This window comes from Filicampus tigris, chromosome 11 (assembly GCF_054856515.1).
Source record: "Filicampus tigris isolate MCC_2025a chromosome 11, RoL_Ftig_1.0, whole genome shotgun sequence".
Classification (NCBI taxonomy): Eukaryota; Metazoa; Chordata; class Actinopteri; order Syngnathiformes; family Syngnathidae; genus Filicampus; species Filicampus tigris.
Genome location: NC_141227.1, coordinates 8,055,217 through 8,069,625, shown reverse-complemented (window position 1 = coordinate 8,069,625; position 14,409 = coordinate 8,055,217). Strand labels below are relative to the sequence as shown.

At 39.4% G+C, this 14,409-nt stretch overlaps 1 protein-coding gene across 3 annotated transcripts; it reads left to right on the top strand.

Annotated features, from left to right (window-relative positions):
• The first annotated feature begins 2,451 nt into the window (after positions 1-2,451).
• Positions 2,452-12,456, top strand: LOC147139607 (poly(rC)-binding protein 3). Of its 3 annotated transcripts, none has more exons than XM_086044796.1 (14): positions 2,452-2,957; positions 3,871-3,911; positions 5,240-5,350; positions 5,473-5,496; positions 5,589-5,621; positions 5,711-5,827; positions 5,908-6,039; positions 6,473-6,601; positions 7,372-7,461; positions 8,246-8,287; positions 8,689-8,764; positions 9,890-9,942; positions 10,754-10,923; positions 12,085-12,456. In XM_086044796.1, the coding sequence occupies exons 3-14, from the start codon at positions 5,273-5,275 to the stop codon at positions 12,119-12,121; spliced, it is 981 nt and encodes a 326-aa protein (XP_085900922.1). In that variant the 5' UTR covers positions 2,452-2,957; positions 3,871-3,911; positions 5,240-5,272; the 3' UTR covers positions 12,122-12,456. The 3 variants fall into 3 exon arrangements, with proteins under 3 accessions (XP_085900922.1, XP_085900920.1, XP_085900921.1); XM_086044794.1 differs by having other exon boundaries at positions 2,462-2,957; positions 11,262-12,456; XM_086044795.1 differs by lacking the exons at positions 2,452-2,957; positions 3,871-3,911 and having other exon boundaries at positions 5,247-5,395; positions 11,262-12,456.
• The last annotated feature ends 1,953 nt before the right edge of the window (positions 12,457-14,409 follow it).

Genomic DNA, 14,409 nt, shown 5'->3' with positions numbered 1-14,409 from the left:
TTTTTTTAACTGCACCCCCTGTCAACTAACTACTTTGATTGGGCATCCGTCTTTGAGACAAGCATGCAACAGATCAGACTGCAATGATCTTTTGCAAGGGGCATCTTCCGCAGCAACTGTGGTCATCACGCCACGGGTTACAAGACTGCGACAAGTTAACAACTATCCTACTCCAACCCAATCTCTTCTCTAGTTACCGTGGATTATGCCCCAAACGCCAGACCCTAGATATTCATTGATAAAAAACAGGTGAGAAATAAGTAACAAAAGCCACAGCCTGTCTCTTTCACCTCAGGTAGTTTTATAGGGCCATAGGGATTGGAACACTATGGCCCGTGGGCCACAAGGCTCACTCCTATCTTTAATTCATTTCAACCATCATTTACAATATCAAGAGTCCTGTAACATTTTTCCATTAATTGATTCATTTTTCCTCGTAAATGTTTAACTACAATGTATTTTTTTTTCATTTTTTAATCGATTCAGCTCATTTAACTCTTGATTTATGGTAAGTATGGGTGCAACTAACAATTATTTTAATAATGAATTAATTTTTTTGATTAATCGATGAATCAGATAAAACTTGTTTTGATTTTCACCCCTTTATTTAAAAACAGGACATTATTTCAAATTGACAGTGTAGAAAATAAAGACATAGACACAGACATAAATTACTTATGATTCAGTTACTGCCTTGGTCCGTAAGATGTCAGAAAATGTATTTATTATTATTATCATCATATTATTATATCATTATTATTATTATTATTATCATTTCAAAGTAAAAGCAAATGTTTTATTTTGATTCAACACAAAGATGATCAGTCTAATTTCATCAAGGGCTACAGAATTTGGAGGATACTGACGAGAAGCTCAAATTCTGAGGATTTGCAGAATTTTCAAAGTTACCTAAACGATTATTTGATTATCAAAAATAACTATCGATTAATTTGATAATCAGTTAGTTGCACCTCTAATTGTAATAATAAAATAAAATATTTTATAAGCACATTTATGCATTCTAGAGAGGATCATCAATGTACAAGTTGGATGAATGGAAATATAATGATGATACATAACAGTTAAAGTGAGACTGAATTATTGTTGCAGGAGAAGAGGCATGAGCTGTGACATCATTCATGATTGCTTCACCATGACAACACACCACCTTACAACGGCTTGAGCATCCGACAGTTCCTGACCTATGTGTGCTGGAGCAACCTCCCTCCTCACTTGACATGACTTTTTTTCTCTCTTTTCCAAGCTCAAGGGGGTCATAAAGGGGACCCTGTTTTGAAGATGTGGATGCTATCAAGATGGTTGTGACGCAGAGCTTTTGAGGATCCCAGAAGAATCCTTCCAGGAATGAATGGAAGGTATGTCAGTAAAGGTTGGGAAAGTGTGGCTGACTCCAGTGCAATGTCATCAATAGGAAAAACTTGTAGTTTGCAGTTTCGATTTTAATTATACGCATCCTTTGTGACAGCAGTTCTGGAATATTTCTGACAAGCCTCGTGTGAATATTGCAAATAGTAAAAACATATTAATGAGGACATTTGGTGGTCAAATTAACAATGTATAATAATTTGTTCCAAGCCAATTAACTTAATGAAATGTAATGAATGATGCTCTCAAAATGTGGCAAAATTGAATATACAGTAGCCTATTGCTGGTTTTAATTCTCAGGGTTAGGCGCATAAAGAGATAGAATTGCTTATACTGTTACTTTGCCTGACCTGTGGTGAGTCAGCATTAGTTTAGGGTGTATTCTGTAGGTCTTTAACTCTAACTGGAACTAGTTCCTGTAACAAGTTTTAAGCAATCCCTCCACAGTAATCTCATTACATATAATCCCAGCCTCAACAGAACCATCATCATAGGAGGGGGGATTAGGCACAAGTCACTTGGAATTGAAATGTCTTATCATCCCAAATAATAGCGATATAAATCTTTGTAGAATTAGAGAATGAACTTTTATTGACTTTCTTTCTTTAACTCGCGACCTCTTCATTTTACTTTCTCACTTAACACAAAAAAATTCTCACATGCGCCATGACTAAATGAAACAGTTTTATTCACAGAAGAACTACTAGCGAGATGTATTGAACTGCTGAGCACCGCTCAGATGTCCAAAAGACAGCCATGAGGCTCACAGCAGCCATCATTGTTTCCGTGCAACACAGTGAATAGTAATTAAATATGCCACTTATGCTTCACTGATTCACTTCCCTCACAATTTTGAAGCTCAGCTGAATACATTTTTCTGCGCAGAAGGGCTGTATTGTATCTTGTATGGCCTCATTTCCAGGGCAGAGGGGCTTGGTGTGGGGGAGGGCAAAGCAGGGAGAGGGGGGGGAAGCACCCCACGAGGACATTGTGCTTAACATCACTAAATACCTCCAACGCCACATTGTCCTTTTCAGCCCTCAATTAGTCGGGCTCCAAGCACAACGAACCGATTTCATATTTTTTTTTTTTACCCTCCAAACTTTACAAGCAATATCACTTAACTGCATCTTTCTGTCTGTTTTTTTTTATGGTAATATTTTTATGTTTAATAAAAGGATTGGGTTTTTTTGTGGTGGCCCTAACTGTAGCCACTGCTATCTGTGGCTTGGACAGCGGCCAGCAGAAGAGACTCTTTGCCCTGCCCTTAGGCCTCTTCAGCCTGTGGATCTTCGTGTGGAGGAACGCCTCTTTGGTGGCAGGGACGGGGAGAATTAGGCAAGAGATGTGGGTTCACTTGCCCTGTGTAGGGGCTTATCTTGGGCTAAGCTGAGGGACTAATAGCAAAGCCAGCCTCCACTCCAGCCAGTCTAAGGGCACAGAGAGCCATCTGTCCACTCTGTGGATAACTGACAACAAAGGAAGTAAACACCGAACACGGACAACAAACAAACTACTACTGTTAGGCGTTGCCCAACACAAAGGAGAGGAGTGAATGGTTTTCACATAAGGTCAGTACATTTTTCAATTTTTTCGTGTTGCATAAGGCCTTCATCCGGAGATACAATAACAAGATGTACAGTAGGGTGTTCACCGTCTACTTTGGATAGCCAGCAGCGTTGCAGACAACTGGAATGTTGGCAATGAAAGAAGGAGCATCTTTGCACCTATGTATAACTCCTGACTTCAATCAGTGAGGTGAAATGGATTAAGATGGCTGTTTGTCTTCAGTTTGGTGCATTAAAGTTACTTCAACCGGATTTTAGCAATACCTTATAAACGGATTATTATTATACATCAGTTGTCTATTTTCCACCAATTGCTAGAACATCAACTTGTGGTGAACATTGTTTCCTGTGCTCCTCCAAAAAGCACTTGATTTTATAAAAGAAGCATGGTTTTATCACATGGAAATAAAATTACCACCTCATTACCGTTTTCAAAAATCATAAAGCCATCAATGTCGATTTTTTTCACCGGCCTGAATGATTAGTAGGCTGTATTAATTGTTTTTATCATGTTGTGTACACTGTGGATGCCATTGTGTGCCAATGTTTTGTTCAGAAGTCTTGAGTAGGCGCTGACATACTAGAGGTGACAGAAATGGGTCAAAAGGGTCTTAGCATTGACTAAACAAATCCTGGCCTATAGGATTAGGAAGAGATGTTGCTGTTTATTTGATGTTGGCGCTGTAATTTTATAATAATACACAGAGGAGAAAAGAAGCTTCATTGTTGACAGCAAAACAACCTCAGAGGTATTAATTGGATTTGGTAATTTGGTCAGAATCAACACTGGCATATGACAGGATAATTTCAGAGCACAGTGAATAAAAAAGAACTCATTATCAAATCATCATATTTTATTCTGGTAATTGCACCAAGATTATGCTAAAGTTCCCTCTCTGCTTTTGTTTTCTTCAAGGTTTGGAATGGCAGCAAGGAGTTTGTCATTCATTGGTTTATGTAAGTATCCAAACAGGGATCTGTGGGCGGGTCACTAGTCATGTATTACAAATGTAATTGTGTATACAAAATCCTGCCGTAGGACCAGATGAATCCGGATTAACAAATAACAGCTCATGGGTATGCACCAATAGCATGTAGCCACGCTATCTTCCCCTTTTTACCTTCCAGGAGGTATTTATTTATTATTATTTATTTATATCTATATTTATTAATCCGTGTATCACAGCCTTTTTTATTGTTTTTCTTTAATTTATTGTATTGTTTGTAAAGTGCTTTGTTTCAGCTCTAGCTGTTATGAAATGCGCTATATAAATAAAATTGCATTGTATTGTATTATTGTATCAGGGAATCAATCTACTGTACATTTGCTTGGGCCAGCAGGGTTTAGATGAGGCTTCACACAATACAAAACCTACTCCCCAAAAGTCTGACTAATACAAAGAGGAAATTCTCTTCATTGATTTTGATCGTACTGCGACAGAGAAGCATAGGTTTTACATAAAAATTGCTATTCTCCTCTATGGGTATATAACTAATTATGGCATTCACCGCAGGGGAAGTCTGCATGCTCCAAGACACTTCATAAATAAAGAAATAACACTTTCATAATACCAAAATAATACGCGGTAATCCAATCTGGTCAAAAAAAGAAAGAGTCTTCTTTCTCTTTGTGTGTTATTAGCAAGCAGCCTCTCTTCCGACATTGAATGCCTCCAAACATTCTTCATTTGTTCTGCATAGACAACAAAGATTTGATTCACTGTGTCTTCCGAGCTGAAATTGTGTGTCAGTACATTGGAGACCATCACACACATATCACTTGATTGTCGGCTCTCCACAGTGGCGTCCTTTGTGTCTTATCATATCCAAGGGAGTCACACATCTTGCGTTAAGCCGGAACCAAAGACTTGGTCCCCATGTAAGATTGCGCCTCGTGATAGGCTTATCTTCTCCGCACTCACAACTACAGGATCTGGAGAAAAACCTCACTGGTCCAGACTCAGTCCCTTGATGAGGGTCTGAACATCTTTACAGATATAAATCATTTTTATTTCTCCTGGAGATTGATAGAATGATGATACAGCCAAGGATTTTGTTATTGCTCTTACATTATTATCAGTCTGAAGGCATTCTCTCAGTCAAGTCACAGTGGCAAACTGGAAATGATACAGTTCCACAGGCAGCATTAACTGTACTGTAATATAAGGTCATTTAGCAGGGAAAGTGAGGACATCAATGTCTGTATCATCTCTACGAATTTTTACATTAATCATTGAAGAACCCTGAATATATCTCTTGCCTAAACTCTCTTAATTCCTTTGCAGAGTATTTCCATACAAGGTGTGAAAACACAGGGCATGTCTGAGAGGGAAGAAATGGCCTCAGATGGGACCCTGAATGTTACATTGACACTGAGGTTATTGATGCATGGAAAGGTAATTGACCAATGTGGAATTGAGGAATGAATTCACTGTTGTATTGTAAGTCCATGTTTTTGTAATACCCGTTTTGGTTATAGCTTGTTAGGGCTGTTATTAAAGGTTTCTTTTCATTACAGGAAGTTGGCAGTATAATTGGAAAGGTAGGTTCATTTTAAAATAAAACATAATTTATTGTGTCACGGCCATCCTTAAAATGGAATGAAATCAGTTAATCCCCTTTATTTGCTTCCAGAAAGGGGAAACAGTGAAGAAAATGAGAGAGGAGGTAAGAAATAAACAGTGTGTGTCTTAGCATATTCTCACAGATCTGCACGACACAGCATAGGAATTAGATTGGATTTTTTTTTTTCTCAGAGTGGCGCTCGCATCAACATATCAGAAGGCTCATCCCCCGAAAGGATAGTAACCATCACAGGACCCACGGAGGGAATCTTCAGAGCTTTCTCCATGATTGCGCAAAAGTTTGAGGAGGTCAGTATTGCTGACATCCCCATATTTACATTTTCAAGTTTGTGCTAATATCGACAATACATTGTTGATCTTCTCCTCAGGATATAACGGTGGCGATGACAAACAGCAATGTGACAAGCAATCCGCCTGTGACACTACGCTTGGTTTTCCCGGGGAGCCAGTGTGGCTCACTGATTGGAAAAGGAGGATCTAAAATCAAAGAGATCCGAGAGGTAGGAGGCCTTGTGTTTCTGCAATTTTCTCTCAGAAAGTTGTTTGTCTGCATATGAATGAGAAGAGACTGCCTTCTACCTGATGTTCTGGCATCAAGGGTCCTCAAATATCAAACACTTCAATCAAGCATCCATGATATTCCTTTCCTTACATTTTGTGGAACTGCATCGGTATAGCTGCATATGAGAATCGGAATGACTAAGCCTGTGCAGGGTCTGGAAGCCCATCCTAACTGGAGATTATTTATGTTCACCTCTTTAAATATTGGTGCACACGTTTCTATTTGGCTGGCAGTGGCAGCTGCTCTTTGCATGTCGGAATCTTATCAGGGTAAAGTTGCAGGTGCTTGAGACTGAGATTTCAATTTTGGGTGATGGAGAGCTCTTTCTGGCAATAAATAGTCATTTTGCTCTGTTGTCTGGTGATGTCAAGACCACAGGGGCCCAGGTTCAGGTGGCAGGAGACATGCTGCCGGATTCGACCGAGAGGGCTGTCACAATCTCTGGCACTCCACAGGCCATCACTCAGTGTGTGCGACACATCTGCTCTATCATGCTGGAGGTAAGTGCTGTGAAACGACTCGTCATGAGCTTTGTCTTGACACACAACGGTGCCACATTTGTTTATTTGTTCAGTGTGTTGGAAAAGCTTTGCATTGAGTGAGTTCAACCTCACTGCAGGTCATATACAATGATGTACAGAATCACCGGAAGTACCGTTTACATTATACCATCCATTAAAATACATTTCAAGTGTGTCTACATTTTCATTAGTGGTTGTGTTATGATATTTTTATTTTACTATATATATGCATATTCATTTTCCTGTCGTCAAACGGCCCAATGCTTTGGTGTAAATTTTGCAAAGAGAACCTTTCGACCATGAAGCCATTATTTCTAAAGTGATAATTAAGAGCTAAGAGCTGAAGTAATTAGTGACTTAAGCTTTAAATCAACTCACCTTTACATTCATGAAGCTGCTACCCATCAGATGGGCTATTATTAAATAATATCATGAAGCATTATCACAATACCTGTTTTACTTCATGTCACAGCATAATATGTATTTTCTGAGTGAACGAGTTGGGATCATTAATTTATCTCTCTTACCAACCTTCTTGACAAGGGCACGATTACCCTCATGTTGGAAAAATGAAAAGTCTTGCAAATTAAGAGTTTATTTCATCTGTGGCATGCAAGGTCCATGTAACCTTCTCAACCGATTAGACGGCTATTAAAAGATTCAGCGAGGGATATAAGTGATGTAAAATGTATCAGTTTTAGTAAGAGTTCTGTATATAAAATATTCTGTTTCCATGACTTTGTCTCTAGTCTCCTCCAAAAGGAGCAACTATTCCCTACCGTCCAAAAGCCATACCTGCTGGAGCTCATGCAGTATTAGCACAACAGCACCCTGCACAAGTAAGTTGCCATCTACAACTTTGCCTTTTTGTAAAAAAAAAAAAAAAAAAAGACTTGAAAATGTTGGGTTTCCTCAAACTTAACTGCTCAACGTTTCATGGATGTACAGTATATCGATAAATGAATTAACACGGAAAATATTTATAACAATAAACACGAATCTAGATGTCTTTTTCCATAAACGTGTGCCCTTTAAACTATTTTATTGATCAAATGTAAAAAAAATCTTGTCCCGTTGACCAAATAAAAACTGTTATGGGATCCCCCCCTTTTTTATGTCCGAACTAAGTTTGAAAAAAAAGCTTTTTAAGTGGTTTGTTTAATTAAGTGGTTATTATGACACTAGAGAGGCAGTAACAGCTTTATATTACACACATGTAAGCATTAAGAGGAGGAAATAGCGTGATTAAAACACATTCAACAATGTAGCCAGTGTGTGACGGATATAAATGATACCCATTTCCATTATTAATTCCCTGCAGTGTGAAACATAAACAATATCGTGACTCAAGCTGTTGTTTTCCATTAACTGGCTTGCCACTGTCCTAGATTTGGCACAGGCTGCTGTGATTTATCTGACATCTGTTATTGAATTTCTGGCTAGTCAAAATGGGGTAAAAACATCAGATAGCATACAGATAACATTCCATCAAACCCATTAAAGATATTAGCTATGGAAAAAGTGAGGGAATGGATTTTGAATAAAGCACGCATGCTTGAGTTTACTCTTCGTGCTCATATGTCAACTGAAACATAATCACATCTCTTCTCTTATACCATCCAGGCATTTGCACTTCCAGGGCAATATGCTTTTGCTCATCAAGATGTAAGTGTGTTCCTTTAAATGACTGACTCCTCCCCATTCTGTCCAACTCTGCCCACTCCCACCAGTCCCAACGATCCCCTTTCTGAATAGTCTCAGCATCAATGAAACTCTGATTTGTCAACATTACTAACACTAACACAAATTAGCAGCATGCACTGATTGAAATCAAAGTTTAAAGGTAGTCCCTTCATGATAAAGTTGTAGTTTTGTAGCCAGAGATGTGACTGTATTTTCAGACTACTTCCATGAGAATCCAGCATGCTTTCTGAAGGAAAAGAATCTTCTCACTGACACCATCTGTGATGTTTGTGAACTTCAGATTGTCTCTGTATTGTAGCTGTCAACTCCTCTGAAATAATCCAGTTTGATTGGTTAGCTCTAACTTCCTTCCTACCCTGCAGTTGACCAAGCTTCACCAGTTGGCTATGCAGCATATCCCCCTCCCTTCCCTTGGGCAGAGCAACCCTACCTTCCCTGGTACGTACCCACGGCTCCCCGGGGAAGACCATCGATCCCTCTGTCGTCACTCCTCTTCCAATCACAACATCAAACAGCCCTGTGTCACATTAGAGAGCATCAGGGTTGCCTCCATTCTCGCAGAGGCCATTCCTTCTCTCAGGTCAATTGTTAGTGGCCACATCTCACGAAGCACTAGTGGAGATCAAAACAAATTGTGAAACCCGCAAAGTGGGTTACAGTGTGGATAGCATGTAGACTGTATAGACAAAAGTATTATGAAAATCTATTTGGAGGGGAAAATAAATGTGGACATTTTATATTCATCTGAAGGAACCTTTGAGGTCAGAGGTCATTGATATTGGTCAAGAAGGTCTGCTGGCTCACAAGCTATGCCTCTCCCAAAGGTTTTTGATGGATCAGGGTTCTCAAATTCGTCCAAACCACAATTCTTACTTTATGGACCTTCATTTGTACAGCGGGGCACACTCATGGTGGAACAGGAAGGGTATTATCCTTAAACTGTTCTCACAATGTAGAATTAGAGACTCCTCTCACATGTCTGCACAACCCCTGATAAATTAATCAATTCAATGAGGCATATACTTTTGTCCATATAGTTGAAATAAGTTACCAAAGCGGGAAATTTGAAAATGACAGTAATATTTACACATTTGTGAATATTTAACCATTTGTCACTATTTCCCAATCCTCTGAAAGTGCCCAATTTCGCCGTCTGAAACAAATCCCAATCTCTTGACCCGCATCCCTCCCATCCAGCAACATCCCCCCTCAAAATCTAACATGATCTTGGTTCAGACTATCCCTGACATTATCAACCCACATTTCCATGCAGTCTGCCACAACTAACTGAGCTCGCACCACATACAGAGGACTGATGTAAAAGAAGCCATGCTGTATATGACATTATCGCATTAGCAATGTAGCTGTGTGAAATATGTGGCTAGAATGTGTGTTAAATAGCCTATGTATATCGTGTATAGTACACATGGCTTGAAAGCTTCTTTTTGTTACTCCCATGTTATCAAAAGTAATAACTTCTAAAAGTAGGTCAATTTGTTATGTCATAAAAGTGGAAGCCATTAGCGCCATGCGGTTGTTAGCGTTCTGTGTCCTACTTTACAGGATTGGATGCGTCTGCCCCCACAAGTTCACAGGAGCTGGCAATACCTAATGATGTAAGTGTTTCATTGTTTGTGTTGTGGCAGTAGTTAGAATCCACACCAATAATCTGGATGCTGCGTACTTCATTAGCACTGTCTTTGTGGCTAGCTTTGATCAGGAATGTTTGGGTATCGGTAATTTGATATAAGAACTGTATCCTCTTTTCCTTGAATTCATTTATGCTCTCAACAGCTTAGTCTGCAATGTTAGTGCAGATGCCTTTATAATAAGGATGTTTGTTTAAAAATAATTTGGTCAAAGTGAAGCAAAGTAATGTTGAACTAAAGTACCGTGCAGGTCTCAGGCCACCACTTTTTTGACACAGTATAAACAGTAAGAAAAATTCAAAACGGATTTCTCCAAAACGTGTAGAGAATGGCAAATGTGACAAGGAAACACCCATTAAGTTGGCGTGGTATTGGATAAATTTAAAGATATAAAGATTTAGTTTAATGCCCCTATGCCCTTAGGCATCAGTAGAACTGCCATAATAGTATCATCCTTCCAGAAGTGGCGTGCTAATTGACAAACAAATGGACACACATGCGCCACCCCCTCAAAATTTAGATGCTCTACTACTGGCTTCTGTTGATTTGTGAAAGGTTGGCAACATCTCACACATTTTGCATAATCCCTAAAAGTGAGCTGTAATATATTCCCTCTATTTCAGTTAACAACTGGGAACCCACTCCTCTTAAGGATTCATTGTGGTGCTTTTTTTTGTGTGTGTGTGGTTTAGTTGTTCCCTTGTGATATAATTCCTGCGAAGGGGAGAAACCTGAGCTCATTTGCTATTTACATTCTTTCACTCTCCTGCTCTTCTAGTTTATTGGCTGCATAATTGGAAGACAAGGCAGCAAGATCAATGAAATTCGCCAGGTCTCGGGAGCTCACATCAAAATTGCCAGTGCCACTGATGGCTCAGCCATGCGCCAAGTCACGATCACAGGCTCACCGGCAAGCATTAGCGTGGCCCAGTACCTCATCAGCGCCAGGTAAGACATGGTGCACAGCAGCCATTTAAATCAGGGCTGCAGTGTACAGTGCACGCTGACATGAAAGCCAACCAAGCATTTTTATGAGGACAGAATAATTGTGGTCAAGGTGTGGTTGGATTTGTTGCAGCTAACTGCTCCAGTCTCTTGATGACATAAAAACAAATCCGGATCATGTCTGCTTTTTTAACAAATTACTACTCTGACTCTCATGTTTTCTCCTCTCTCTCCCCCCATCTCTTCTTTGTTGTCTTACCCACCTTTTGTCCCTTCACGTTCCATTGTCTTCTCTTAACCTCACACCGTCTCAACATCCCCTCCAACATCACGGCGCGCAGCTTAGAGATGGCTAAATACACCATGCAGGCTGCTTCCGCTGCGACCCCAGTTGACCTCAACATGAGCTACGCTCAGTCTGCTTCCACCGCCTCCAATGCTGCTACCTCTCTAGCCGTTCTGGCGGCCACCACCCCAGCTCCCACCAACATTAACGTCCACTCTCCCTCCGCCTTACAGGCCATCCAAAATTCCCACTATGCCGTCCCTGTTTCCAGCCTGCTTGGCATGAAAACACTTCCCGTTCTGGCTGTCCATCCAGCAGCAGCTACCAGCCTAACACAGGGTTTAGCCCCTTACACTGCAAAAATACCAACCGCTGGCGTCAAAAAGTCTGAGCGACAGAAGTTTGCTCCATACTGAGAGTCCTTTTGGACATGTCTATTTGGATAACAGTTTACAAAATGATAGTGAATGTGTCAATGGCTGGCACAAATATGCAAGGTTTACCTGAGTAGCACTTGCTTTCCATTAATCAGGAGAGCATATTTTCATAGGCAGAGGTGCGTATTAACTCAGTATCAATTGCATAAGATGCAATGTGCGAACTCAGGGTTGCTTTGAACCCAGGGAAAAGCATACTTTTCTTTTGGCTTTGTGTCACAGAGCTTTATATGAAGACTTACTCCAGGAGATTTGTTTCTTAATATGCAATGTTTACTTTCTGTGTTCCTTCCTAGACCTCTTTTTGATAGCAAATTCAATTTCTGTAGGCAGCAGGCTGTTAAATGGTTTGTTATGTACAACAGAGGTTGTTGTGTTTAGTGTAATTAACAAGGATTGCTTCATTTCTCTGTCATACTTCTCTACGTTCCTTCACTATAGGCTCTCATCAGGGCTAACAGGCTTGGGTGTTCTGTAGTAGCATGGCACCGTTGCAGTTCTGATGGGATTATTCTAAAGCCACACTGGATTCTAGTGGATTTCACTCTGCACAGTAATCCTGTAGAGCAGGACTGGTCCAAACAACTCATTTATTGTTTCTGCTTGTTTTTTGTTCAGTCTCCATCACAACTGATTAACCATTTATGTCAGAAACTGACACGGCACAGTAACTGTAATACTTTTTGTTTGTTTGTTTGTTTTTTTGGGTGGTGATGGTATATGCTGAAACATTGCAGTTTTGTAATGCTCGATGTTAACGATATGAATTTGGAATAAATGTGACGTTTTATTAATAAAAAGTGGTTGTTTTTATTAGAGGAATTTGAATGGTTATTTTACATTATGCAAATCACCGTACTTATCAGGTTGGAAGGTTCAGGCATTGTTTACTCTTGTAAGTAAGTAGTAGTTTTTATTGTATTAAATTGAAGACTACACAGAAGGAAAAATACCTTAACTTAAATACATATCTTGAGAGTCCTAATCCTATTTCAAATACAGTTGTATTTTTTCAATTTTACTGATAGAGCACACGGGGCTATAATTTTCCCAAAGACCTATACATACAATTAAACTAATATAGAAACTCATGTTTTTGTGTTGTATAGAAAAAAAACACTGACAAAGCAAAACATTTTACTATTTTGGTTGGAGGCAGTTGATAGAAAATATGTTTGCAAATCCCAGGTGAGCAGGGAGGAAGTGCAGAATATAATCCTTGTAAATATTCAGCAGGGTGCACCAAAAAAATAAGGAAAAAGTAAACAAAAAATTGTAATCTCTAGTTTATACCCAAGTGTATACACTGCAATACTGTATTGCTAACAGGCCGCTTGTGTAGTGTCGTGTAGTTACTCTGTGTCCCCATACTCTGTCAACCTTGAATTGACCCTTTTGACTGGACAACCATATGGGCCATTTTGCTGGGATTAAATGTTGACGTGCAGAAGATCAATAGTTAATGGGGCCGAAATATAATGACAGTGAAGATTGACATTCAACCTCAGGCAAGGTGTAACAGCAGAAAGCACTGACGTGTGTATGCTGATATGCGTTCAGAGTTTTCGGGTCACAGCCAACCTCTGCCAAGAAAATGATTTTTATTTTCAACCATAGAGAATAGAGTGGTCGTTATAAATTAAATAAAAACTAGGCTTATGAAAAGAAACATTTTAAAAAATATGTATGTGTAGGCTATTAAAAATGACATCTGTGATCCTAATGTTAGCAGCATTCTTATTTCTTCCATGGTGGAGGGAAGAGGGCCAAGATTATTTGGCCTGATAATACTGTATGCAAATCTACAGTTTCATATACTCTAAATATTGTGTGTGCAGTATTATAAGTGATCCCTGTTTCGTTATTCATCATTGTCAATAATAATTTGCTTCCCACTTATCTGTATTTGGGAGTCATGACAAGAAATGGCTAATATGAGTCGGTGGTTGATACACAAAAGTAATGTTAAAAATGGAATTTTAATGACCACTTGTAATTTTGTGTAAAATTTGTATTCCCTAATTCACACGTAGTAATGCATTGAAGCAAGACAATGTGCTTTTTCTACATTAAAACTAATAGAGACAAAGCTGATTTTAGCGTATTGGCTTGGTCCTCGGCAAGCATTCCATTTTCTTATATGGCCCCTCTGCAAAATTAATTGCCCATCGCTGTCGTAGGGTAAGTAGCCTTAAGTACTTATTCTCATTCCCCCAAATCCTTTAAGCCATTATGAAGCGTGCTACTCAAACCAATGCAACGCTATTATACATATATGATCAGTAAAAGACAATCTTTTTTTTTTTTTATTATGTAGCTAAAATTGTTCTTGAAGAATTGAAATACCATGAAATACAGCTTACCCAGCTGTGCGTACTTACTTGCATTGGGAACGCCCCTGCGGGAAAGCTGTGCAATGCATGAGAAGAAAAGGAAGGAAGGTAGGAAGAATGTGATGAAGAAAAAAGGAGAAGAAGGAGTGCTGGCATTTGACCGCGGGAAATTTGAAACCTGAATGCCACATCCGCTTCATTCGCACACAGCGGAGAGGGGAGGGGCTTTGCTTGGTAGTAGACGACAACTGGCCAAACAAAAAAAAGGTTTCGACATCGCAATCAGGTGGCCGACACTGTGTTAAAACTAATGCAAACAGTATTGCCGTCTTGGTTCAACAGCTGTAAAAAAACTAAAGGTATGTAAACCAGGTATGTGGGACCCATGGTAGTTGTTGTTGGACAATGTTGGGTTCATAAGGTAGCCCTTTGC